Raw genomic sequence first — 26,338 nt, 5'->3', positions numbered from 1 at the left:
GAAGGCAGAGGCCTAACCCACTGAGCCACCCAGGCGCCCCAAGTGTTCGGTCTTTAAACTGGATCGGAGATGAAGCTCAGCAAAGCCAAGGTGGGGGTGGGGAAGGAAAAGAAAGTGGACGGAGGAGGAAGGCGGCCCGTTTTATTCCTGATCCGCACTATTAATCTGGGCCAGGAGGGGGCAGAGGGCTGCAATGGGAAGGACAAACGCTTATATAATTCTTGACCCTTTGCAGACACCGTACCCAGCTTCCTTTGGGGGAGGGTTTAACTGAGCGGAAACGGAAGTCTCACTCTTTTCCGGCCTCCTTCTGACGCTTGCTGTGAGTGTTTCGCGCGGTGAATGGGGCACTGAGGGGGTAATCCGGGGTAATCCAGGATTGGGTGAGATCTGGGGACCTTGGGTGTGGACCGAGGGTGTGGGAGAGGAGCATGGAGTGCGAAGGAGTGGGCATTTCGGGGGGGAGGGTGGGGAGGAGAAGCGGGGGTCGTCGCCACTGCCCGCGCCCCGCTGACGCTAACATCGGTCTTCTCCGCAGGTGCCGGCCGCGCGCTCCCCTGCTCCCTCCGTAGCCATGGTGAGTATGACCCCTGCTGGGGCTTTCTCGGGGGAGGGCAGCGGGGGCGGGACCGCCTTTGCGGGTGTCCCGGGTTCCTGGGCGTGAGGGGCTGGTGGCGGGGGTCAAGTCACGACCGTAAAGAGCGGGTCAGTGCAGCTCACGAGCCTGTTCATTGCGTTGCAGCCTCGCAAAATCGAGGAGATCAAGGACTTCCTGCTCACGGCCCGGCGAAAGGACGCCAAGTGTAAGTGGTCGACCTGAAGTGCAAGGGTTGGTGACGATGGTCGCGTGCGCCTGGAGCGGTCCCTCCCCGAGCCTTCTCTGAATCTTCCCCTGGTTCCTCCCCTGATCCTTCTCTAGATCTTCCCCAGGTCCCTCCCCTGGTCCTTCTCTAGACCTTCCCCTGGTCTCTCCCGTGATCCTTCTCTAGACCTTCCCCAAGTCCTTCCCCTGATCCTTCTCTAGAGCTTCCCCAGGTCCCTCCCCTGATCCTTCTCTAGACCTTCCCCTGGTCCCTCCCCTGATCCTTCTCTAGACCTTCCCCAAGTCCTTCCCCTGATCCTTCTCTAGACCTTCCCCTGGTCCTTCTCTAGACCTTCCCCTGGTCCCTCCCGTGATCATTCTCTAGACCTTCCCCAGGTCCCTCCCCTGATCTTTCTCTAGACCTTCCCCTGGTCCCTTCCCTGGTCCTTCTCTAGATCTTCCCTGATCCTTCTCTAGATCTTCCCCTGGTCCCTCCCCTGATCCTTCTCTAGAGCTTCCCCAGGTCCCTCCCCTGATCCTTCTCTAGAGCTTCCCCTGGTCCCTTTCTCTAGATCTTCCCCTGGTCCCTCCCCTGATCCTTCTCTAGACCTTCCCCTGGTCCCTCCCCTGATCCTTCTCTAGACCTTCCCCAGGCCCCTCCCCTGATCCTTCTCTAGATCTTCCCCAAGTCCTTCCCCTGATCCTTCTCTAGAGCTTCCCCAGGTCCCTCCCCTGATCCTTCTCTAGATCTTTCCCTGGTCCCTCCCCTGATCTCACCAAGACCTGGAGCATTGGTCCCTGGGCTGTTGAAGCAGATCCTGGCTGCCTGGGAGCAGGGACTTTATCCCATTTACCCAAAGATAAAGACTTTTTGGGGCAGTGTGTTCCCTTGGGCTGGCTGTGAGCATTTTAAAAACCGTCCTTAGTTCAGGAGAGGTATGTGTCTGAGCAGAGTCCTTACCAGGTGGAAGTCTGGAAGTGTGGGTCTCAGAACCCTGACCTTGGTGCCCCCTGTCGGGTTCTGGGCCCACTGGTGCTTCAGTCCCGGCCCCGCACGGTTAGCTGTAGGAAGCAGTCTGCCTCTCACATGTAGGAGTTAGTTTCCTGAGTCTGTAAATAAGAAGGGAACGATGTGCCAGAAGCCTCCGACAGCAAAGCTTTCACTGGGTGAAGTACCAGCCCCTGGTCCCCCGAGAGTTCTCGCTGGTGTGCCCCATGGGGGAGGGAGTCCTGCTGGCACCGTGTTACTACGGTTGAGGGAAGTGTGGGGGCTCGTGCTTCCTACGGGGTAGATCTTGAATCTGTACTGGGGAGGTAGCCCAGGGTCCTCCTTTTTCTGCCTCATCAAATACTCCTTAAAGCTCCCATTTCCACTCAGAGATGTGTCCTCAGGAGAGTATCTGATCATTCGTGAAGGCAGAGCCGTGTCTGCGACGGACTGAGGTGGCCCCGACTCTCACACTCCATCAGTGGAAGAATGAAAAGATGGTGGGAGCTTGGGGAGAGCGTTCTAGTGGGTCCTGTGCGTGTCGCTGTGACCTTTGATCCTCTGGGACTGTCGGAAGTGGTGGCCACCTGTGGGAACAAGGAGGAGGGTCTACCCTTTCTGGTGTTCTGGGGACCGCTGGTGACACTTGGTGTACTGTCATGCTGTAAAGAGATGTGATGGTGACCATCATCATTTGGGCCAGGAAATGTAAGGTTACGGCCTGGTTCAAATCCTAGCCCTTACAGCGGGCGGCCATCCTCGACGGATTAAACACAACACTGTCTTTTCTGTCTTGAAGGCGGGGCCGGGGGGCGGTGTAATAGCATCTGTCCCACGGGATTGGTGCAAGGGTCACATCAGAGGATCCTTTGGAATCCTTAGTATCCTGAAGACATGGTACCCAGTCCCTCAGATCAGTTTACTTGGGAATGCAGGAGCGTGGTTTTACAGTGTGGTCCCCTGGACACAGTGTGTTTAGGACTTACTGAGTAAACTTTTAAAAATATTTTTTAATTATAAATATGCATAGCAAAACCATACTATTTTTAAGTGTACAGTTTGCTGGCACTGGAGACGTTCAGTGGGTTTTTTTGATCTTGTGATCTTGCAAAACCGAAACTACACCCAAGGAACACAACACTCCATTCTCCCCCTCCATACCTGGCTTCCACCGTTCTGTTGCTTTACTGATGTGACTGCTCTAGAAACCTGTGGGTGACAGCAGCAGCATCTGTCCCTGTGGCCTGGCTGGCTTGGTTTAGACAGTATCTCCGGGCTTCATCCGCGCGGTGACATTCGGTAGCGTCTGTCAGGATTTCCTTTCTGAGGCTCAGGGACCCACCGTGGGGGCTGCCACAGTTGATCTGTGCGTCCGGCAGTGGGCTCTTGGGGGTTTCTCCCCTTCGGCTATTTGAGATCCCGTTGCCCTGAGCAGTGGTGCACGGACCCTCTCGCTACTTTCGGTTCTTGGGGCTGGGTGCCCTTACATGGAGGGACTGCACAGTAGGACAGCGTTGAATAAACATTTTTTCTTAAAGACTCCTCCCGTCTTATCTTGCGATTGTCAGAGGCGCAGGGCAGCTGCTAGGGGCGATGCAGCATACTTAGATTTAAGAGGAATGTTAAGATAGCAAAGTAGGTTTGAATGAAGACCCAGTTTGCCAAACTTCCTAAAACATAGGCCAAGGCAGCCATTGCCCTGGGAAGGCTCAGGTGCCGCTTCTCGTGATAACGCCTCATATCTTCAGCACCTACCGGACTGGCAGAGATGGATGGAGTCATGGGTTTTAAGTCCAAGTGAATCCCATGCTGCTTCTGTGGGGCTGAGGGCCTGTGTGTCCAGCCATCTGGTCAGGTGCGCGGGCTGACCGTGTGCAAACCTGCGTGTGGCCCCCGGCCACTGGCTCGGGATGGGCACTAAAGTGCGCTCATGATAAGGAGTTCTCGAGAGTGTCTGAGCTGGTTTTAAACTTAGAATGTAGAATTTTGATGGATACATGAAATGTCCTCCATGGACACGCACTAACACGTGTCTGCTGACAACAAAACCTCTGACCTTGCACCACTGAGCTCGAGTTAACATCCGGGGCTCTGTTGTCTGAGCTGTGGTCCCGAGACGGGCTTTGGAAGTAGGAAAGAACCTGGAAAATGGGTTTCGTAAACTTCAGGAAAAGCTTTAGCACATAACCCTGGGGCTGGATGGAGGATCCTGAAGGAAGTAGTTACCATCGCCCCGGGGCCCCAGAACTGGTTCCCAGGAGAGGGAGGTGGTTACAGGATGTTCTCACAGCGTTCCGTGTGGCAGATACAGCAGGTAAAATTAAGCCCTAGGCTCTGACATACTGATAAAAGGGAAGTGTAGGTTTCTCGTGCTTCTTTAAATATTGAAGTCCTAGAGGGCCTCTGGCTTTCTGTGTCTGCAGGGGGGCCGGTCCAGGGAGGGGAGCAGAGCCCTGAGCCTGGTGGCCAAAAGTGCTGCTTTGCTGCATAAACAGAAAGCAGGTGAACTGTGTGGTGTCTCTTCTGTGATACCATTTAATTCCTGATTCCGATCTCTTTGGTAGCCGTCAAGATCAAGAAAAATAAGGACAATGTGAAGTTCAAAGTTCGGTGCAGCAGATACCTTTACACCCTGGTCATCACGGACAAGGAGAAGGCAGAGAAACTGAAGCAGTCCCTGCCCCCAGGTGAGCAAGCCTGGGCTCCCGAGGGGCCGACCCGAAATGTGGAGGGCTCCTGTGTCGCTGTCTCGTTTCTGGGCGTTGTCCCCAGACTTAGGAAAGTGCATCTTGTGGCTTGTCAAAGTATCTGTTCTTGCTGTTGGTGGTGGAAGGAATTCTTGGTGTGATTCTCTGGGTTCATCCCATTCCAGAAGTAGTTTCCCTGGCCCGAGACCAGTTTGTTTCACTCCCGTCCGTGCTTTTCTAACACAGAATAGTAACAGCGACCACTTAACGCTGGGTAACTCTTCCTTCTCCCGACAGTCCTGCGAGGTGGGTGCTGTCACCAATCCCCAATTTTGCAGGTTAGAAAACTAAATAGGCTGTGAGCCTAGGTGAGACTGAGGCCCATCCTGGGGGGAGGGGGGAGATGGCCCGGCGCGCAGAGCGGGCTCAGGCCGCCCCTTCACACTGGACAGTTGGCCGGTGCGGCTTGACATCGTAGGGACTTCCCGAGATCTCTTCATGAAGGCTGAGACACGGACTGCTTTCTGACTGTGTTTTTGTTTTTTAATTATCAAACACTAACTTAATTTTTAAAGTTTTTGTTTGTTTTTATTTTTTTAAGATTTGTTTATTTTAAGAGAGAGCATGCGGGGGTTGGGGGGACAGAGGGAGAGCAAGTCCTGAGCAGACTCCTCTGAGCTCGTTGCCGCCCATGGGGCTCCGTCTCACGACCCTGAGATCACAACTTGAGCTGAAACCCAAGAGTTGGATGCCTAACTGACTGCGCCACCCAGGCGCCCCCAACACTGACTTAGTATTTTCTTATTTTTATTTCTTTAGATTTAGAGGGCTTGCAAGAGGGGCAGAGAGAGAGAATCTTGAGCAGGTTCCATGCTCAGTACAGAGCCTGACATGGGGCTTGATCTCACACCCCCAATTAACTTAATATTTTAAGGAAAACTGCCATGGTATGCTTAATTTCTGGGTTTGTTAACTCTCTTTAGCTTAAGTACAAAGTCCAGACAAGCATGAGTAAATGTATGTCCTGGGTGACTCAATTTTGTATCTCTTCTCCTCTAGGTTTGGCGGTGAAGGAGCTGAAGTGAACCTGATCCACTGATGTGAACTGTATTAAAGTTTTAAAAATTCTTAAAATGTCCTTTGTCTTTAAGGGCGGGAAGGGAAGTACCACTTGGTCGTCACTTCTGGTGGGATCACGATGGGAGTCCCGGTTGCTACTTTCATCCCTGGTCTTTGGCTGTGATCTCAGTGGACAAAGAAAACCATCCTTTTTTTAGCTTAAGTTTGAAAATAAATAGATGGAAACACACAGAAGAGGCAGATATTTGTGGAAGGAAGCCAGTATGCCCTCGTGGGATTTAAAAGTAATTTAGGTAAAGTGAGCTTCCTAATAATGAAAATGGTAGTTACAGGGTGGAGTTAATTAGCTTCTTGGAAATTGCAACGGGCTGAGCCATGCCGTCCTCCAAACACTGCTTTCAGCTTTCAGATCCACCAGGGGGAAGGATTCCTGGATGCAGGAGTAGCAGACTAAGACACTTTGTTTCCTAAGTGCTGCTTGAGGTAAAGTGGAGCTTCAGAACCTGTAGGGTGTGAGGAGATTACTGCTAAGAGCAGATGAGTGTCGGCCTAGCAAAATGGGCCACGCTCTCCAGGGAGCGAGGGAGCGGGAAACAGGATCCTGGGACTGAGGGACCCAGTAAATGCAGCTGAAGGTTGGGGGAGAAGCCAGGGTTCTTGCCAGAGAGCTGACCCTAGACCTTAAGACAGTGAGGTGGGCGTTGAGTTCACAGCGGTAGGCAGGGGGTGTGAGTGCGGCCCACAGCTCCAACAGGCCTGTGGGGGCTCAGGTCCCAGCCAGCCCTGACTCCTTGGGATCCAGCTTCTACTACTTGTCAGCCAACATGATCTTGAGAAATTACCTCACTGTTGAACACCATGCACTGGTCCCAGCCCCAGGGAAGAACTGCACACCTCTGCCTGTAGAGTCACCATGGGAAAATCAAGCAGGGTTGGGACAGTGCTGAACAGAGTAGAGACCACAAGGTCCGCTCTAATGGTGGGCAGTGGTGCCCCATGGCCAGCGGGTGTCCCATGTGGCGGCTGGGCATTCAGCCTCCTAGGATCCTCTTCTCCCTTCCGAGGACAGCTAAAGGGGTTGGGCAAGTGTCCTGTGATGCACACGGTTTAAGCAGAGAAAGCTGCCTCTATACAGCGTGACCGGTACAACTTGTGTTGGGCTCGTATGTGCAGGGCCAGTTCTTAGGAGGCTGAGCGGGGTCGGCCAGATTGCTTTCCCCTCGTGGCGTGAGTTGCCGCATGGTCACAGCACGTAACCCATAATCACACTGATGCTGCAGCGGTCTAGCCGAACCGGTGAATGCGCGAAGAGAAAGTTCAGTGGCGTTTCCGGCACTGGGCAATCTTGAGATGCATGAGATCGTATCAGGACAGACCGCAAGGTGGCGACATCCTACAAGTGAGCAGTCTCCAGTGCGGGTCTAGAAATGGTTCACTTGATAAAATGCCCAGAAGCCTAGTGCCTGAATTCATTTAGTTGAGTTTTTTCCTATAAAAATTGTAAGGGAGTTTGAATCCAGTCACGAGAGGCATGGGTTTCTTCCAGAAGGGGTCCTGGGTGCTCGGTGACCAGCCCAGGACTTCACAGGTTTCCAGTCCTCCCCATTCTCTGGGTGTTCAAGATTCCCAGGAAGAGGGAGGGCTTGCCACTGGGCCCCCTTGGCCCCAGCATCTTGTGCAGAGACAGGACCCAGCTCCTAGGAGACAAACCCTGTGGACATTTGGCTTTCGTGCCTGGAGAAGACACCCTTTCAGGCCACGGTTCTCAGCCCCAGCCCTGGTGGCCTAGGCTGATGGCAGAGAGTCTGATTAAGTTGGTAGGAGGCCTTGGTACATGTTGAGCCCTCGGATGGCCTGGGTCAACCACTGCTTTGGGTTGCTGATGTCCAGTTACCGGTTTGTAATAATACCGATCACTGGCTGAGTGGCAAGGCGGGAATGGGCTGGAGGGCTCTTCTCACTTCAACTCCCATAAGAGTGCCTGGGCGCTGCTCTCCTGTTCCTGCTCTGCTGCTTTGCTTGCCTGCTCCCCTCCGACAACCACATTTTTGGGGCACCTCACCCAGATCCCCAAGCTGGAAACTCTGGAGTCCCCTTAGCAGGCCTCTGGGGAAGAAGCTAGAAGGGTCACTGTCTAACTGGGTGCAGACTGGCAGACAGGCTCCGCTGTTCACTGCTGCCCCCAGATGCCTGCCGTGCTGGCCCTCAGGGTGTTAGTTTGTCTTCAAGCCTGTCAGCAGGCCTGCCCCTGCCTCACCCCCTCCCTCTGGGGCTGAACCCTGGCCCCCCAACCACCAGGTCAATCCCCAGCGTGACAGGACGCTGCTGGAGGCAGGCCCTCCCACTTGGGATCTCTGATGTCTTGCCCTCCCTTCTCTCCCCAGAGCACTTAGAATCACTCTAATCTTCTAGAGGAATGCCAAATCCCCAGACTTCCGGTGTTCAGGAGGCGGGATCAGCAGCCGGAGCCTCCTGTGCTGTCGCTGTAGAGGGACCAGGAGGGGGAACTGTGCATGTGGCACCAAGCAGGGCCCATCACAGCAGTGCCGGGCTGTGTCCTCACGCCAGTTGTCAGAGCCCACCTGCTGAGGGCCCCAGGACATTCAGGTACATTTTCCTGGGCAGGCAGCAGGCTCGCCTCAAACACCACAATCCTTAACAGGCCTTGGGCAAAATGACCCTTGCGTACCATCCCCCACCCCCAATCCTTTTTTTTTAATTTTTAATTTTTTACTTTTTTTTTAAGATTTTATTTATTTATTTGACAGACAGGGATCACAAGTAGGCAGAGAGGCAAACAGAGAGGTGGGAAGCAGGCTCCCTGCTGAGGGGAGCCCAATGTGGGGCTGAGGCTCGATCCCAGGACTCTGGGATCATGACCTGAGCCGAGGCAGAGGCTTTAACCCACTGAGCCACCCAAACGCCCCTCCTCCTTTTTTTTTAAATAAAGGTATTTATTTGAAACTAAGACTGATTGAGGGGCACATGGGTAGCTCAGTCAGTTATGCATCTGACTCTTGGTTTCGGCTCAGGTCATGATCTCAGGGTCGTGAGATCGAGCCCCACATCGAGGTCTGTTGTCAGCACAGTGTCTGCTTGAGCTTCTCTCTCTCTCCCTCTGCCCCTCCCCGCTTTCTCTCTCTTTCTGAAATAAATAAAATCTAAAAAAAATAAATAAATAAGGCAAGGCTTATTGGCAAAACTTAGAGTGAAATTCACCCTCCTTGGTGTCCAGTTCTGTGAATTTTGACAAACATTTACAGTTGTATAAATACCACTGCAATCAATGTTTCGTCTCCTGGAAATTTCCCTCTTACACTGCCCCAGCCCCGGGACCTCTGCTCTGCTTTCCCAGCCTGCAGTTTGCTCCCCGGCCATGGTGCTGTACGTCCTTGATTCTCCGTTTACGCCCTTACAACCCCAGCCGGATTGCAATCCGAGCTCATAATGTACTGTCTCTCTGCTCAGAACCCCCACCCAGGACGCCCCGAGAAGCTCGCCCTCACCCCTCTACCACCAGGAGACTCGTGAAAGCACCCAGCCGGGTTTGCGGCTCATCACTGGGGCGGGTAAAAGCTGCCTCTCCTCCCCTAATAAACTCTAGACCCCATGCAGACAGGAACGTGGGGGTTTTACTGGTTCCATTTTCCCTAGAACGGAGAAGATGCTCAGCCAAAGATAGTTGAATTAATGAAAACCCGTAGGAGAATAGGAGCTGTCTCCCGCCTTCAGCGCCCCACTCGGCGCCTGAGCTTTGGGCATGCACAGATGAGATGGCCGCAGTCAGACCCGGGGGTCCCGGCCGTAGGACTGGACTCCCTCTCCTGGCCCTGGGACCTCTGACAGCGGTCATGATAGGGACATCTGTGGTCCGCTCCCCTCCAACAACCACATTTTCAGGGCACCTCACCCAGATCCCCAAGCTGGAAACTCGGGAGTTCCTCTGGAGTCCCCTTTCTCCCCCGTGTCTCTGCCCCCTCTTGTGACCACCACAGATTGCATCCAACTCCAGCCTGATCCAGCAGGACCCCTAACTCCTCCACTCCCACCTAAACGTCAGGTGGCCCTTCACCTTGACCTTGTCCTTGCCTCAAGCACCACCTCTACCTGCCAGCCCCGCCCTGCCCTCTCATCCCATGGCGAAGTCTGCAGTTCCCCAACCCGGCCTTTGCACGCCTGGGGCCTCTGTGAGCGCCCAGCATACCCCAGCCAGGTGTTCACAAGGCTTGACCAGATCAACCTGAGCGCATCCTGGTCCACAGACCCCGCTCTGCTCATGCTTTTCTCCAATGCCCCTCGAAGACAGCAGTTTGCATCTTTCTGTGTGTGCTATTACCAGCGGCCCGCTGAGGCGCCACACCTCTGCTCTGTTCCGTGCCTGGCACATAGGAGGTGCCTGGTGAACGTGTGCTGTGGACAGCCCTGTGTCTCCCCGAGATGTCCAGCCTTGCCGGGCGCTCCCAGGGCTCTCCTCCCCTCCCCTCTGGTCAGCTCCACGGTCCCTTCCTCCGGGAGGCCTGCCCTGTGCCGCCTACCAGGCACAATCAAGCTACTTTTCTCAGTCCCCAGGGCTTCCAAAGCCGCATCTGTTAGTTGTTTGGGCAGATAGGCTGGGCGCTCGCAAGACAGAACCACTCACTGCTCTGAGTACACGTGGTTTACACAGTCGGATGCTCGATAAACGAGAGAGAATTTAGAACTAGTGACCCAGGGGCAGACTGTCGCTCCCTGCCGCCCCCAAACTGTGAACTCACTCACCACCTCGCCTCGCCAGGACTGCCCTGCTCGCAGCACGCATTGACAATCTATATCCTGATTTGATAATTAGTCACGCGAAGCCCGGGGACTTAGAGACCGCTATGAAGAAACAGGGGCGTTGGGGGAAGTTTTCACTTCTTGCATCTCTTTTGCCCGCGGGGCAAAGACAGAATGCTGAGCAGGAAAAGCCTGCTAGTTACCGAGCACCAGCCGCCGCAGCCCGAGGGCGTGCCCAGGGCTGGGGTCTGGCCCGGGAGGGGCGGGGCCTGCGCCGGGGCGGGGCGGGGCGGGGATGGGCGGGGCGCGCGTCCCGGGCAGAGTGGCAGCGGCGGCAGCAGCAGGCGGGAGCACTCGGGCCGAGCCATGCCGGCTGCGCGCGTGGAGTACGTCGCGCCCTGGTGGGTTGCGTGGCTGCACAGCGTCCCGCACCTGGGCCTGCGCCTGCAGCCGGTGGACAGCACCTTCAAGCCCCGCGATGAGAGTTACCGGGAGGTGAGTGCGCGCCGCCCGGACCCGGGCCACGGCCGGCGCCCCAAGTTCCCGCACCACCCCGTCCCCACCCCCTCCCGGCCCGCCTCCCACCCTGCCCCGCAGTCTCGTCACCCCTCTCCCTTTCTCCCCCGGGGCTCTTGGCCACGGCGCTCCCGTCTGGGAACCTCGTGGGCCGGGAAAGCTGCAGAGATGGGAGTTCTGCCAGCGATGGGGAACGGGGAGGAGGAAGGGCGCGGGGGCTGCGTGGGGGGCGTGGGGGCCGAGCGCCGGGGGAGGGGGGCTTTTGTGCCTGTACCCGCGTAACTCCCTGGAGCGAGCTGCGGGGATGCCAGGGGCGCCTCGGGCTTTTCTTCCGTCTGCGGTCCCAGGACGGGCGCTCTCTTTCCCGGTGCCTGCGGCCTGGGAGAAGTTTGAGCAGAAACTGACTGGTCTCCCGAGTTCGACTCTGCAGCCCCCCGCCTCCCCAGCCCCTGCCCGCAGGGTGGGAGCCGCTGGCAGCACCTCTGCCTGGGCCTCTCCTGGACGGCTGCAGGGTTGGGGGAGGCGACTGCGTGGGGGGCGGGGGTGACCAACCTCTGGTGCGCCCAGAGCTCGCAGCCACATGTGGAGATCTGGGGGAAGGGACGTGTCCCCGGTCAGCCCGATCCCACCCCAGCCTCACCCTCCTGCTCAGTACGTACAACACAGAACAAGGCCCTGGATTTCTGGGGTCTTGGCTTCTCGCTGGCCACTCCCCTCATCCTTGCACTTCGGCCCTTGCCTTGCTCCTTGGGCCCTTCCCTCTGCCCCTTCCCTCCGCAGCGTCTCTACTCCCACTGGGGAGGGGCTCCCCCGACCTCCCAGCCCTGCAGAGCTTAAGTTTCCCCCAGCCTTCCGAGGTCTAGCCAAGCCTGCTCCAGCCCCTGAGTCAGTCCACCGTTGGGTCAAAGATTCAGGCCGAAAAGCCCAGAACGGGACCCATTTGTTGAGAGCTACCCGCCCATGTTGGGACTTTGACCCCTGGTGGCCTCTGCATGCAGAGTGTCAGGTTCTCGGACATGATCTGCCCGTGTGGGGCAGGTTGGGGCAGAGCCGGGCCTCTGCTGAGTCCCGGGAGGCTGAGGGGGAGGCTGAGCCGGGAGTCAGCTGTTAGCCTTCCCCGACCAGCCCTTCTGCAGGGCCCGGGATCCTGACTGGGCAGGGCGTGCAGTGCACTGGGCTGGGGAGTCTAATAATAGCCCCTAGTGTCCCTGTCAACCTCAGGCCCCAGGCACTAGGAGCCTGCCCTTCCGGAAAGAGGAGAGAATCGGGACCCCTTCCTGCAGTCTGAGAGGCAGTTGAGTGGGTTAGCCTGGTTCTCTCCTCCTCTGGGTCTGCCCCTCCCGCTCCCAGCGCTCTGCCCCTGGAAGTCAGCGTTCCCCGAGAATGCGGCCGCCTGGGGATAGCTCCAGGGAATCTTCCTCTCCCAATGAATACATGAAAAGAGGCGGATATGATTTCTGAGACAGCTGTGTTGTTGGTGTGTGTGTGTGCACACGCATGTGTGTGCGCGCCCCTGTCTGTTGATGTGTCCCCAACCCTGCCCCCAGATCCTGTACTGGGGGCAGGGAAGGTCTCCAACCATATTTTTCTTCTCTCCACGGGAGGAAATCTAAACTGGCTGGGTCAAGAAAACCTCCAGATGCCCGAGGGGTGGTGGTAGGGCACTCCCTGACCCCGGTGGCCCCAGAGACAGCACCTGTCCTGCCAGCAGCTGTGGTGGAGCGGGAGTGGGGGGACCTGCACCTCCCCCACCCACTCAGTCCCCTGGAGAGGTGGCAGCTGAGCCAGAGGGGCCCCCCCGCTCACAGTCCCTGCCTCTCTCTCAGGGTGTAGCCTCTGGCTCACTGTGCTGGGCAACAGATGACTCCAGAAGGCATGCCCTTCCTTTGGGTCCCTGTTCCTGGGCAGCCGGACCATGGCTCTGGGTGTTAGTTAAGGGGGCTCCTGCTTGGTTAAGTCCTCCTGTTGTCTGACCATGGGTCCCTCTTGGAAGCTCCCTTCCTCCCAGTTGGCAGGCCAGTTAACATCATGGATGGGGCACCTTCTGCTGTCAGTCATCTGAGTACTTAGCAAACATGATGGAGGCCAAATGTTGTGCCAGACATGGGGGTCACGTGATAACCAAGGCTGCCCAAGGCTCTGGCAGCTGAGTAGGTGGGGCTGGGGCTCTGCTCTCGGGCTGTCTTGGGTTGGAATCCCCGTTTTATCACTTACTGTGTGTCATGGCAGGTGTCCATACCCCTCTGAGCCCTACTTCCCTCATCTGCAAGTAGTAGGGCTTAGTGCCTAGAAGGTCCCAGAGCTCGTGGTAGGACCTGTGATACAAACCATTAAACGGGCTGCCCTTGGGGTCTAGTAATGTGTCCAGCGACAGTACTTTGTATCGGGTGATACAGAGGGAAGAGATTTTCTTCTACAGACACTGATCAAGAGAAGAACTAACCCATGCCCCAAGTGTCCAAATGAACGACACCGGCTTGTGGGGATGTGTGTGTGCACGCTCACCGAAGACTCAGTGGGAATGGAAAGGGGCAGGTGCAGTCCCCGAGGAAAACTCAGGAGGGACCAGCTGTGCAGGGATCTGGAAGAAAAAGGGGTCCTACAAGAGTGGATATGACAGACGAGCAGCTTGCCTGGTGACCCAGAATATCCTGAGTGGATTCAGCTCCCAGAAAGTTCCTGCAGAAGCAGGGGTTCCCACTCACTGTCTTCACTCTTGGGGAGCAGTGGAAGCCCGCCAATGTTTGATCCTTTCACCACCCACCCACCCCCACCCCCGCCAGTGGACTTGACCCTGTACCCCCAGCTCTAGGTTGCGTGTACAGAGAGGAAGCAGCCCGGACCTCCCAGCGTGAGTCTCTCTCCTTGGATGGGGGAGGCACAGAAATGGAGAGAACCACCCCCATCAAGGAGAGCAGGAAAGGACCCAGTAAGTTAGGGGGTCTAACGCTTGTGACTGGCCCCCAGCTGGCCAGGTGTCCACAGCGAGGACCTCTGGCCCTGCACCCAGCCGTTGCCCTCCCAGAACAAGCCACTGGAGTTCCAACCTCCAGCTGCCCACACCACCCCGCTCCCCGCCACGGCAGAAAGACCAGGCGCTGAGGAACGAATGTACGTAAACTCCAAAACGCCATGCAGATGTTAGCAGCTGCCTCTGTCGAAGTGCAGGAACCACGCAGGGTTTCCTGTTCCCCAGCTCCTTTCCGGCTTCTGTAGACCAGCCATTCTTTGGGGACACGCGTGGCGAGAGAGAGGAGACGTTTTTAACTTTTTACATTTAGACGTGTATTTTCATGTGGTAACTGGGTGGCTCAGCTCCTAGGCTCCCCAGAGTCCCGAGTGTGTCTTCAGGCCAGGGGAGGGGACAGGATGGGGCTAGCCCCAGAACCATGGGGCTCCCCCCACCCCCCTTCCTTGGGGGCAAGTCTCAGGAGGAAAGGCCAGGCTGGGAGCCCAGCCGAGGAGCCCAAGTTGGATGAGGAAGCCCCATTCATCTAGCCTCCACACTGAGTCATGGTCATCGGACAATCACGCTGTGCCCCCCTCCCCTGCTGGGGGGCCACTGGGGGGGCTTAACCCTTTCCTCCCAAGTGCTTCCAGCTCCCCTCCCTGGGGTCTCGCCCCAGGCCAGCCCACTCTCTAGCTGTCTCCTGACCCCTTGGGTGGGGGTGGGGTCTCCCACTGCAAACCCCCTCCCACGCCTAGTGCAGAACCCCCTCGTGGTCAGCGTTCCCAGTGTGCATATCAGTCAGTCCCATCCCAGCCTGGGTCCTGGTTTCTTGCTCTGGGTTTCCCATTACAAAGTGGAAAACCAGAACTAATTGAAGTGACTCGGCTGAGGACGGAGGCTGGAGCCCAGGCCTTGTTGTGGGCTGTGGCCACGGTGGTGGCTCGGTGTCGGGCAGGGCGGGGAGGGGTGGCTGCTGGGCCCTGAGGTGGTCAGCTGCTTTCTCGGCTCTGCCAGAGCAGGGGACCTGTGAACAGAGCTCCCAGCTCCCTTGGGAAGAGAGGTTTGCTCTCCCCCACCCCCACCGGCCATGCACATGGGGACTTGCAGTGTTAATTAGGGGCAGGAAAATAATTGCCTATTAGAGGTTGGCAGGTGCCACCACGGTGGTGGAAGGGGGTGTGGGGGTTCTGCTATTTGGGCTGCTGTTCCCTCCGCCCTCCTAACTCCTTCCTCCTCCTCTCCGCTCCCCAACTTCCTCCTTTCCTTCCCTGCTCCCCAAACCTGCCCCCCTTGTCACCCAGCACCGGTGCTGGGGAGAGATCCAGAGGTGAACTGCTAACTAAAAACCCCTGTTGGGCTTCCCAGGCCCGGTCTCTCCCTCTTGCACCTGCTTGAGGCCCGCTGCCCAGGTGGGGAGGCTGCGCCCTCGGGGCTGGCCTGGCAGGGGGCCGAGGGGTCTCTGAGAACACAAAGTAGGGGAGCTGCCACACAGACGGAGGGGGGCAGCTGGCCGAGCTCTGGAGGGACTGACAGCAGCAGCCTTCTTGGCGGTGCTTCCTCGCCGGGTGTGGACACATGGCATAGTCCTAGATTTTCCTGTTTGGGGAAGACTGGGACGGTCCAGACCAGCTGGAAGTCCAGGGTAGCTGGGAGGAGTTCTGGACACAAACCACTCTCTAGCGTATACAAAAGGTCCGTCTGGGGTTTTGTTGCCTTTTTTTATTTCATTAGGAGCAACTTGTAGAAAAGCGCACACTCTTTTATGTTTTTTTATTTTTAAATTTTTTTTTTAAGATTTTATTTATTTGAGACAGAGCACAAGGGGACAGGCAGAGGGAGAGGGAGAAGCAGACTCCTCACTGAGCAGGGAGCATGACGTGGGACTTGATCCCAAGACTCCAAGATCATGACCTGAGCCGAAGGCAGACGCTTAACCGACGGAGCCACCCAGGCACCCCAGAAAGTGCAGTTTTAAGTGGCTGCCTGAGTACGCGCGTGAGAAACCATCCTGACGGAGTATTCCCGACCCCCCAGGAGCCCCTCACGGTCTGTCCCTTCGCAGAGGTGTTTCCTGTGCGCACCTGTCACTCACCGTAGGTGGGCTCCTCGGACTGCTGTTTGGCTTGTCTCCCTCACCCTCCCGTCTGTGAGATCACCCGCGCCGCCGTCTGTGGCCGTGGCTTTCTTCCCGTGGCTGCCTGGTATTCCTGCTTCTGACGACAGTGCGTTGTATGGGTCTGTTCTCTTGTCAGTGGACACTTGTGTCCTCTCTGCTCTGGGGCTGTTACCAGGGTATTGAGCTGCTGGGGACATTCAGGGGCATATCCTGGGGGGGACACCAGCCTCTTTTCTGTAAGGGAAAAGACCAGGCGTGGCCTTGCTGGCTTGTGGGGTAGGGGCATTACGTAGTGATTGGCCTATTAGTTAGGGGGACCCTGGGTTTTAGCAGAGGGGTCTCGGGGGCCTGCACAAGGGTGGCCAGGACACAGCCTGGCATGTCTGTCCCCTCCTCAGTCAGAGGAGGCCCTGGAGAGTGGGGCTCTGCTAAGTGAGTCTTTGGAGAAAAGCTTAAGCTTATAGAAAAGGTTTGAGAAAGTCTGTGGATGCTCCTCGGCGCCCCCCAGACTTGCGGGACACCGACCTCCTGGGATCATCCCTAGACGTCCTTCTGGGCCCAGAACAAGGCTTGAGACTCTGCATTTCTAGCAAGGATCTGCATTCTGAGAGATGGCATACCGTGCCAGGTTGGCCAACTTCACTTTGCATAGCGAGCGCCTGTCACCCGTCTCTCTGTCCTCCTTGGTCGTCTTCACCTTGGCCTGGGGCACCAGGGCACTCCGGTGAGGGGGCGTGGGGGCAGGAAGGTGGCGACTCCTTTCCACCTTCTCAGCAGGGTGGGCGGCCTCCTGCCCTGGTCACGGGACAAGCCCAGTGCTCCAGGCCGAGAACCCCGGCCCCGCCACTCCGTGAGGACATCAGGGACATTTCTGCTGGGCTCATGTGTTCGGGTCCACTGGGGGCGGCCCCGCTGCTGATGGGGGAAGGCGAAGCCACGCCACACACCTCCACCATCCTGGCTCCCAAATGAGCCACCTCTCCCGCCCTCTTCTGGGCTGTCCCTGCCACTTGGGCCATTTGTTGGTGAGGCTCAGAAGCCTACAGGTCCAGGCGACAGGAGGAGTAGGTTGAATCAGGGCTCCGAAGACCAACCCAAGCCCTCACAGACCTGGGACGGGACAGGGTGGACTCAGCAGGTGCATCACCCCGGTGAGGCTCCACCCCGCACCCCCCACCCCCCGAAAATGACCCCGGTCTGAGGACTGCAGACCCCAGCCTCTTTTTTCATCGCTGTCTCCTCTGTGCGTGCGTGGTCTGGCACAAGTCTGGTCTCCCTCTTAGACCGGGAGGTCCCAGCATCTGACGACTCTGCCTCACTGCCACCAGCACCGGGTTCCCCAAAACAGGCTCCCACCCCAGCAGCCCAGACTAGAGTGCGGGGGCTGTGGAGCCGGAATCACTGGCGGGCACGTGGGGAGCAGGGTGAGGCTGACTGACGGCCAGGTCCAGCCCTGGCTGGCGGCCACCAACCCTGGTGCCATCTGGTGTCCATCTGGCTGCATCGGGAGACTGGAGGGCAAGGAGGGGGGTGCCTCCGGGCCTCCTGACAGACAGCAGCTCGCCTTGCAGGACCCCGAGGTGCTCTGCTGGCCTGAGGCAGCCCCTCTTGCCCTCTCCAGAATCGGGGGCTTAGCTGCTTCCCCTGGCCTGTGGGGGACGGCGCTCCCTCTCCAGCTTCAGTGAAAGGGACCCCATGGTATATGTTCTGACTCTGCCCCACCCCCCCACCCAGCCTTCCAGCCCAGAGCTGCCTTCTTGTTGCTCTGGAGGGACCCCAGCATCTAGAACAAGGCTCGGAGGAAGCGGGTGCGCCAGGCGTCCCTTCCTGGCCCTGTCCCAGGTTCCTCTCAGCTTCCAAAACATCCTGCCCAGACCCGGTGTCCTCCAGGAGGCCGTGGTCCCCAGGCCCTCGTGGATGTCCCTCCCCTTGTCTGTCCTGCAGCCACGCGGCTCACCCCCCACAGCTGCCGGCTGGCGGCTCCTGCCCCGTCTCTTGAACAGCTCAGAGGAACTCATCAGGCAGGCCCTGGTCCGGATCCTAAACCACCAGTCGGGGCCCAGCCTCGAGCTGCTCCTTCTCCCTCACCTCTGCCTCAGCAGCCCAGACCGTATCCACTCTTCTCCTGGCCTCTGCCCGCCCACCCTGTCCGCATGGAAGCGCCTTCTGCCCCGGCGCCCCTGCCCAGCCTGAGCGCCAGGCATGGTGTGTTCGAGAGGAGGAGGAGGGGGGAAGGGCAGAGGAGGGGATGGAGGCTACCCACAGCCCCAGGGGGAGCTTGGGGCCCCAGCACAGGGTGCTTCTCGAACCTCACCGTGGGACCGAGTTCTGACCCCGGGCCTCTCCTCTTCAGTCACTGCTGTTCCTGGGGCTGGTGGCCGCCGTCTGCCTGGGCCTCAACCTTGTCATCCTCGCGACTTACGTGGTCTGCGTGTGCTGCTGCAGGCAGGACGAGGCCGTGCAGACCAAGCGGCGGGACTCCTGCTGTGTCACCTGGACGGCGGTGGTGGCCGGGCTCATCTGCTGGTGAGTGTCCCTATGCACTGGGCTCGGTGTGTGACTTGGAGGGGGGAGGTTCTCTGGTGCCCACAATTGGGGGAAATCAGGAATACAGTGGGCCTGACCGCCAGGGTCTTCCTGGTGGTCAGCCTGGTCTTTGACAGCCCTTCCTCTCCCTCTGCCTCTGCCTCCAGCCCTCTAGCCGCCAAGCACAGGGGCTCCTCTGCTGTCTGGCCACATTCTCCTGCCCAAGCACTGGGTACTGTGACGGCAAAGGCTTTCCCAGGGTGAAAGCTGTCCCTTTCCCCGCCTAGTGGCAGGAGTCAGGTGGGTGGGGTGGTGACGGGGGTCTCCCAGTGTGCCTCTGCCCTGGTGCAGTGCTGGTTAGCCTGGCGGGGGGCAAGCCTAGCAGACCCGGACAGCCTTCCTGGACAGAGGGGGATGCCGGCCGTTTGCTTCCTGGGACCTTCCCGGCTCTCTGCTCTGCGAGGCCAGAGAAAATTCGACTACAGTCTCCATCGAGTCCATTCGTCTCAAGAGATCCGTAGCTCCTAGTGCCATCCTCTGGGCCTTCTTTGCTCTGGACAGCGAATGAGGGTTCCTAACCCCACGTGAGAGCCCATGTTGCCCAGACAGGATCCGCACGCTTGCTGACTCTGTCTTCAGAAAGTTGGGTTGTTCTTGTTCTCCTGTCCACAGAGGTTTTTCCAAAAGCCTCAGGTCCTGCCGTGAGATGCTCCCGGGGGTGGTCCCTCTCGAGGGGTAGAGACCTCCTTGCTAAGTGTCCGTTGCATCCAAGATCCCACAGCAGGACTTGGCCCTGTCTGGGCAGCAGGACGGCGGGGGTGGGGGGGGGGCAGGCGGGGCGCAGCGGTGCTGGGAGTGAAGACGCCTGGGCCGTTAGCCTCACTTCGCTCCTGTGGTTTCTTCTCCATTAGCGCGTGCTCCCGTCCTGTCCTGCCTGCTGCATAAGGGTCACCTAAGCCAAGATAGGAAGGAGCCGGAAGCAGCATCGCGGGTGTGCCAAAGCGCTGAGCGCTGGGGCTGGCTGGAGGGCGGGGGGAGGACAGGCCGCCGGGTCCTAAATCATAAACAGAAAGGAAGGAGTTCTAGTCAGGAGTTCAAAGTCAAGTCTGGCTCCAGCAGAGAGGAGCTCCCACGAAGTAAATGGAATAAAAGCCTCCCGCGGGGGGTGGGCAGGGAGAGACGGGAGACAGCGAAGCAGCCAGGAGTGCCTTCGACACAGCGAGCCCTCTCTGTGTGAGCTCAGATTTTTTTTTTTTTTTTCAAAAACGCTGCAAATGACAGAAGAATACTTTGGAACAGTAAGAATGACTTTGGAGGGCCGGTTCCAGTAAGTAATAATTACCGGCCGTTTGAGGAAAACTCAGAACAGAAGGAACACATGTGGCATGATTCATTCTCCAAAATTCTACAGGCCGTTTGCACCAGGCAAGCGTGAGTCCGCGCCAAGCCCAGGCACTAATTCTGCCTTCTGTGGTTCGTGGTGTATTGGGAGAGGCGGAGAATCACACATTTGATTTGAGTAATTTCAAACTGAGGAGTATGTTTGGAGGAAAAGAACCAGCATAAAGGCGATGGTGTACTTGAGTCGGGCATTCCTGGGTCACGGGCACCAAGATCCATAGGATGACCAGGCAAAGGTGGGGGCAGGGTAGGAGGGGATACTTCAGGCAGAAGAAAGAGGAGTGTGTGCAAAGGCCCTGTGGCAGGAGGGAGCAGAGGACATTTTAAGGAACTGAAAGAAGCTAGTGTGGCTAGAGCACAGAGAGCAGGTGAGGGGGCTGGGGTCTTGGGGATCAGCCGTAAGTGGAGTAGTCACCAGTCATCTTCGCTGGAGTTGTGCTCAGTTCAGAATGAGCTGGGGGGAGAGTCAGGGAAAGGGAGTAGAAAAGGCAGAAGTAGAGGGAGACCAGGGGAGATTGGGGGGGATTGGGAGGGCTTGTTGGGCTCTGACAGTAAGGATCCTGGAGAAGAGGGGAGATTTATTCCATAGAAGAAAGTCCCAACATCAGGTTCCCCAGACAGTCAATGGTATAGGAGGAGAGCTCCTCGTGCCCCTCTGTGTGGGAGACAAAATTTTATCCCTGGGGAAGATATTCTGTCTTTTCCCTCAAACAGAATGGTCTTTGTGGCCCAGGCAGGACCGATGACGCCCGGAGGGAGCTGCGAGGTCCTCATTAAACAGCCATGGTGATTTCTGGTCTCGAAAGACCAGGTGCCCTCCTGGGCCAGCTCCAATAAACCCAGACTAGGGGAAGGTAGAAAATGAGACTATCTCCAGGCTCAAAAACAGGGCAAGGGATGGAAAGGCTTCGAGTTGACGCTGAATCCTCAGAAAACACTAGATCAGGACACCGAGAACTAGAGGAGGTTATAGAGAAAGTTATAAACACAAGGAGTCAACAAGAGGCATTGTTCAGGGCATAATAAAAATTTTTTCAAAATAACAAAGTCACCAACTAGAAGCTCCTAGAACGCCAGCGCATCTCACATTCGAGCATCTCGGCTGGACGTGTGGTCCCGCGGGTGATGGGAAGAGACACCGACTGGACAGTGGTGCGGTTCAGTGGAGTCAGAATGAGTTGCACTTGCATTCTGGTTGAATGCACAGAAGACTTGCAGGACACCAGACTGTCGCCAGTGCATGTGCACGTCTGCGTTACACACAACAGAGGAGCCTCTGTGCACAGGCTCGGAGCACACGGCTGCCATGGGCGCGGGAGGCAGTGCCCCTTATCTACGCTTGACAACAGGTACTTGGGGTGACTCTGTCCTATGGTCCACGGACCCCTTCCTGAGAAATGCTGTGCTTGGGGCCAAGCCCATCCCGGGAGGAGATTTTTCTAAAATCTCTAGGTTGCATCCTAGACTCTTCCTCGTGAACAGAAAAAGAAGACGTGTAAGTGTGTGCACGTGTGCATTCATCTCCCCACCCCCCCCGCCCCCGAAGTTCGTGTTCTGGATGAAGAGTCATCAGGCGGCTTAGTGAACCTCCAGATGTGCGCCCCCCCCACCTCCTCCCCCGTCCCCGGTGGTGCACGTCGGATGAAATACAGCGGATGATGTAGGCGAGATTCGAGATGATTTGTCCAGGCTGGAATGTTGGACGGATACCAACTCGATACAGTTTCACAGGGATAGATTTTAAAAGTTCTGCTTTTGCTTAAAACAAAAATTAGTGCCGTGCTACAGGAAGGAGGAGAGGCTGGGCTTGGCGGCAGTTCCGGCGAGGAAACCCAGGGGTGTTGTAGACCACGGGGTCAGCGGGGCGGAGAGGCCATGGAGGCCTCACCCAGAGTGACAGTGACCAGTTGGAGGAGCGTTTGAACCTGGTGGACTGTGATGACGGAGACCGGGGTCTGGATGGAGGACACGCATCTCACTTGGAGAGCGGGAGGAAAGGGGGATGCGGAGCCACATTCTGATGTCTAAGGGGCATCCCACAGAATTAGAGGCTTATTTCGGGCTGCTCCCAAGGACAGTCAAGAGACAGGAGGTGGGCTTCAGTTCCATGGAGGAAGGAACTCTCTATCAGCTGACCAGCCACCTTGTGGGTGCTTTGAGGAAGCAGAGGGGAAGGGTAGAGAATAGGGGAGGTCCCCAGCTTCTGGAGGTTTCAGGAGAGACCTCGGTGGTCCCTGAGCCTCCCCCCATGACAGTCACCTGGGGAGCTGTTGGAGGTGCACGTCCCAGGCCTACCACAACAGAATCCCAAAGGCCTGACCAGCAATCTTCGCCGCCTTTGGAGCTGCTGGGCTTACAGACAGTAGTAGTCTTCCCGGCCCACAGGAAAAGTGCCATAGAGACAGTCAGCCCGGCCAGGGACAAGATGGCCGTGAACCTTCACCCCTCCCCCCGGTCACCTCCCACACCCCCAGGAAAGAGCTCCTTAGGCAAAACCCCACTTTCCACGGATGTTTATAGCAGCTTTATCCGTAATCACCGAAACTTGGAAGCAACCAAGATGCCCTCAACAGACGAATGGGTACGTACACTGTGGTCCGTCCACAGAGCGCAGTAGCTTTCAGCGCTGAAGAGAAAGGAGCTCCTTAGCCATGGAAAGACATGGAGGGACCTTGAATGCGTATCACTCAATGGAAGACGCCAGTCTGAAGAGGCTCCATGCTAGGACTGCAGCCATAGGACATTCTAGAAAAGGCAGAACTATGGAGACCGTGAAAGGATCGAGGGGGGGGTGGTTGCAGTGGGGAGGGAGGGGTGGGTAGGCGGAGCACGGGTTTTTAGGGCAGGGAAGCTACTCTGTAGGATACTCTAATGGCGGATAGGTGCCAAACATTGGCCCAGACCCACGGAACAAGCCAGAGCAAGGGTGGTCCTTAGCGGGAACCACGGACTTGGGAGGATAGTGACGTGTCGGTGTCGGCGTATGCGTGTACAAAGGTGGTGAGGAGTGTTGGGAACGGAGGTGGCTCTTAGGGCGGCAGGGGCTGTGTGGGAGATCCCTAGACCCCTACTCAGCTGTGCTGTGAATCTAAGACTGCTCTAGGGGCCCCTGGGTCTCTCTGCGAGGTAAGCATCCAATTCTTCATCTCAGCTCAGGTCTTGATCTCGGGGTTGTAAGTTCAAGGCCTGCCTGGGGCTCTACACTGGGCATGGAGCCTACTGAAATGAAAACAAAACAAAATAATAGGATAAAATAACATCTGCTCTAAAAAATACTGTATTTAAAAAACAACAGCTTTCTCTTCTGCGTGTCACTTCTAACCTTGGGGTCTTGCCGGTAGTGCCGCGGTGGGCGTTGGTTTCTATGGAAACAGCGAGACCAACGACGGGGTGTACCAGCTGATCTACTCCGTGGACAACGCGAACCACACCTTCTCCGGGATAGATGAACTGGTAAGGTGCACGGGCAGCGCCGGGCCGGGCCGGGTGCAGCCCGTGAGGTCAGTGTGCTCAGAACAAGGGCCCCAGTCACATCCCAGCCAGCTTGGCCCCCCGGGGGTGGGGGGTGGGGGGTGGGACTCCCCTTGGGGCTACCATTGGTCCTGCTGGGAGTAAACAGGCGATTTCTGCTCTTCAGGCGGGGAGGGGTGGTGAGGACAGGGGTGAGGACCAAAGGAGAAAGGCCGACTGGGTCCTGGGGGGTCCCGGAGGCAGCCATGGAATCCAGCCCTCTGGACTTCGGGAAGGCCGAGCCTTCCCCCATTTCTCTTGGTCCCCCCAAGGGCAGACCAAATGTGGGAAATCACCCTCACGCTGTGCTCTGTTTGCTTCAGCTGCTACGTGCGGAGTATCGTGGGGTCCAGACAAGGTCAAGGTGTGAGTCTTTTCAAATCCAAGTGAAACAGGCCAAGGGGTGGTGCAGCGAGGTGTCGTGGGGGCTCTGGCTTCCGGCTGGGGGCTCAGGGTGGAGGACTGTGCCGGCTGGCCAGAGAGGATGTTGGCCTTTTAGGGCAGGAACCACTCTGCTGGGCATCTGGCCTGAGTGAGAGACCAAGGTGGGGGTTGGGGTTTTCTCAAACACTGACCTTGGCCTCTTAGACCCCAGGTGCTTGTCCCCTTCATCATAAGGGGCAGGCGTTTTGGGCTGGTTTCCAGGTAGGCCCCATGTCCGCAGGAGCTGGGCTCCAGAGGAAAAGGCAAAAGGTGGTTTTCAGGGAAGCCGGTCCTTGGACATCCACTCTGTTCTCCATCCCCTCTGGACCAGGTCCCCTGCCGCACCCGGGAGGGGGCAGTGACCTCAGCTCATGGCCAGTTTATGTCATCGGGCAGCCTCAAGCACAAAATCCAGCCCCAGCCAGAGCATTTGGACATTGCCCTCTGGTACTTGCTAGAAGAGGATTCTGGAAGAGGATTCTCCCTTATTGCCCCCTCCTTCTCCCTAAGCTCCTCTAAGGCCTTAATCCATCAGCAGCCCTGGGGTGGGGGTGGGGGGCACACCTTAAAGAGACAGTCCGGCTGCTCCTCCGGACCCAGGAAGGCGGCCGATGGGGCTCTGGCCTCAGGGAGAGCCCTCCTGGGGAGCGATCGGTCACAGGCCAGACCGGGGCCCGCCTGTCCTGCAGCACGTGCCTGCTGGTACCCATTGCTGGGAGACTGAGTCGTCCAGACACTGGGCGGAGGCAGCTCTGTGGGGCGAGGCAGGGACAGCTGGGATGGGGAGCTGAGGGCAGCCTTGAGGCTGAGTATGGCCCGACCGGCCCTGGAGGCATGGGGGGACCTCACCTTCAGGGTCCCCTCTGCCCTACCTCTGCCCTGAAAGGGAAGGGGCTCTGGCCTCTGGGCTCTACCTCCTGCTCTCCCTCCACCCACCAGCACCAGACCCACTAAGAGGAGAAACCCAGCCCCAAAAGGGGAGTACCCTGCCTGGGGAGGCCCCAGAGCCATGACCTGCACTGCTTGACTCATGCCCACTGTAAGGAATGGCCCTTGTCTCTCCTAAGGACTAAGGAGAGAGAACCCCAGAGCCATCCTCGTGGGAAAGTTTGAGTTGTTTGTGTCCTATCCTGTGAGATGAGAATGGACAGGGAAATAGCTAGAATGAATCCCCAGGATGACCTGTCCACCATGAGGGCTGAGTGAGGGCTCCAGGCCAGGTCTGGACATTCTAAGGCAAGACCCACGTCTCCAAACTCCATGTTACCAAAGGGAAGAGGTCTGTGTGTCCCTGGCTATCAAGCCCTTCATGGTCTCTGCACCATGTCTGAAAGTCGCAGGAATCCCAGGGTTTTGTGACAGTCGAGCCAGCTGGGAGCTGCCTCCATCCCGGTGAGGGCCATGGCCTGCCTCCCCTGGGTGAGCGAGGTATTTTCTCCCAGTGGAGAGATGGAGCTCTGGGCCCCTGCTGGGTGGGACCTGTGAAGTTGGTTTGGGCCCCAGGGAGGGCACCTGACACTCTGGGTCCTGAGGGCTGCAAGGGAGGCAGCAGCCTTTGGAGGGCTCCCCAAATCTGAGGGGTGAAGGCCAAACACCAGAGAAATGGTGTTCGATGAGATAATGTAAGTGAAAGTGCCTGGTAATCTACAAAGTCCCCCCAAGTGGGGGTCACTATGACAATGCGTGTCCTTATTATAATTACTGTCTTTATGTGTGTTCCTCTAATCACCCTGAAGAAGACAGGAGGCTTGGGTTAGTGGGGCAGGGGGAGGGCAGGACTGGAAGGACAAGTCAGAGTGAGGGGGACCCTTCAGAGCGCCCCCTCCTGGACCAGAAGCCCCACACCTGCACCCTTGCATCCTGAGGGCCCTGCCGCTGTTCAAGGCTCGGGGATGCCTGGCAGGCTTCTGGATCAGCAGCATGCTTTGATTTGGGGGGTCAGAAAGGGTCATTTGGGAGTGCCAGGTAGGTCCTTTCTCTGGCCCAGTGTCCCCCATCCACCTCCCCTCCTTCAGTGAGCGGGGCCTGAGCTCTGGCGAGTGACTCACACAGGGGACCAGGCATACCTCTAACTGCTCAGGGTCTTAGCTTAAAGGTCCCCAGGAGCTTGGCTGACTCAGCTCTGAGCCACACGTTCCAGTGGCCAGTGTGGCTCCTCTGGGCTCTCACAGGAGAGCCAGCAGCAAGCCTGTGGGCAGACTTGGGTGAGGAATAGGGCATGGCAAGGTTGCGTTCATGTTGCAGGATTGGAAGCTAGTGTGTTCTGGACCAAGAACCTGAACCTGGCTGTTCTGGTCTTTGCTGTTCCCTTCAGGATCTGAGATGGGGTCCCTCCCCACACTGGCAGAGGATCCACGCCTCTGTCCCCTAGTATGGCTGCCCTTCTAGAAAACCTCAGAAAGTAGAGAAGCTTCCTCCCCACCTGGAGGTTTTCAGACTTGAGCATGTATCCCAATTCCCCAGAATGCTTGATTAACACAGGTTGCTGGGCCCTCCCCGAAGTTTCTGATTCTGGAAGTCTGGGACAGGGCTGGGAATTTGCTCCTGGTCACCCTCCTGCCGGTCCAGGGACCGCACCTGGAGG

At 57.4% G+C, this 26,338-nt stretch overlaps 2 protein-coding genes across 4 annotated transcripts in view; both read left to right on the top strand.

Annotated features, from left to right (window-relative positions):
- The first annotated feature begins 265 nt into the window (after positions 1 to 265).
- RPL38 (ribosomal protein L38) lies at positions 266 to 5,605 on the top strand. 3 transcript variants are annotated; one of them, XM_044247504.1, is made up of 5 exons: positions 266 to 322; positions 539 to 577; positions 743 to 803; positions 4,355 to 4,477; positions 5,537 to 5,605. In XM_044247504.1, the coding sequence occupies exons 2-5, from the start codon at positions 575 to 577 to the stop codon at positions 5,560 to 5,562; spliced, it is 213 nt and encodes a 70-aa protein (XP_044103439.1). In that variant the 5' UTR covers positions 266 to 322; positions 539 to 574; the 3' UTR covers positions 5,563 to 5,605. The 3 variants fall into 3 exon arrangements, with proteins under 3 accessions (XP_044103439.1, XP_044103442.1, XP_044103441.1); XM_044247507.1 differs by having other exon boundaries at positions 304 to 358; XM_044247506.1 differs by having other exon boundaries at positions 319 to 383.
- Positions 5,606 to 10,656: 5,051 nt separating this feature from the next.
- TTYH2 (tweety family member 2) overlaps positions 10,657 to 26,338 on the top strand; it is a 36,684-nt gene continuing 21,002 nt past the window's right edge. The window contains exons 1-3 of the mRNA XM_044247503.1: positions 10,657 to 10,807; positions 18,248 to 18,420; positions 23,163 to 23,274. Coding sequence (XP_044103438.1) covers positions 10,679 to 10,807; positions 18,248 to 18,420; positions 23,163 to 23,274 — 414 coding nt within the window. The 5' untranslated portion in view covers positions 10,657 to 10,678. The remainder of the gene's footprint in view (positions 10,808 to 18,247; positions 18,421 to 23,162; positions 23,275 to 26,338) is intronic.

The sequence above is a fragment of the Neovison vison genome, chromosome 5 (assembly GCF_020171115.1).
Source record: "Neovison vison isolate M4711 chromosome 5, ASM_NN_V1, whole genome shotgun sequence".
In the NCBI taxonomy this organism is placed as follows: Eukaryota; Metazoa; Chordata; class Mammalia; order Carnivora; family Mustelidae; genus Neogale; species Neogale vison.
The sequence above is the reverse complement of the archived record's forward strand: the minus strand, read 5'-3'. Positions and strand labels throughout refer to the sequence as shown.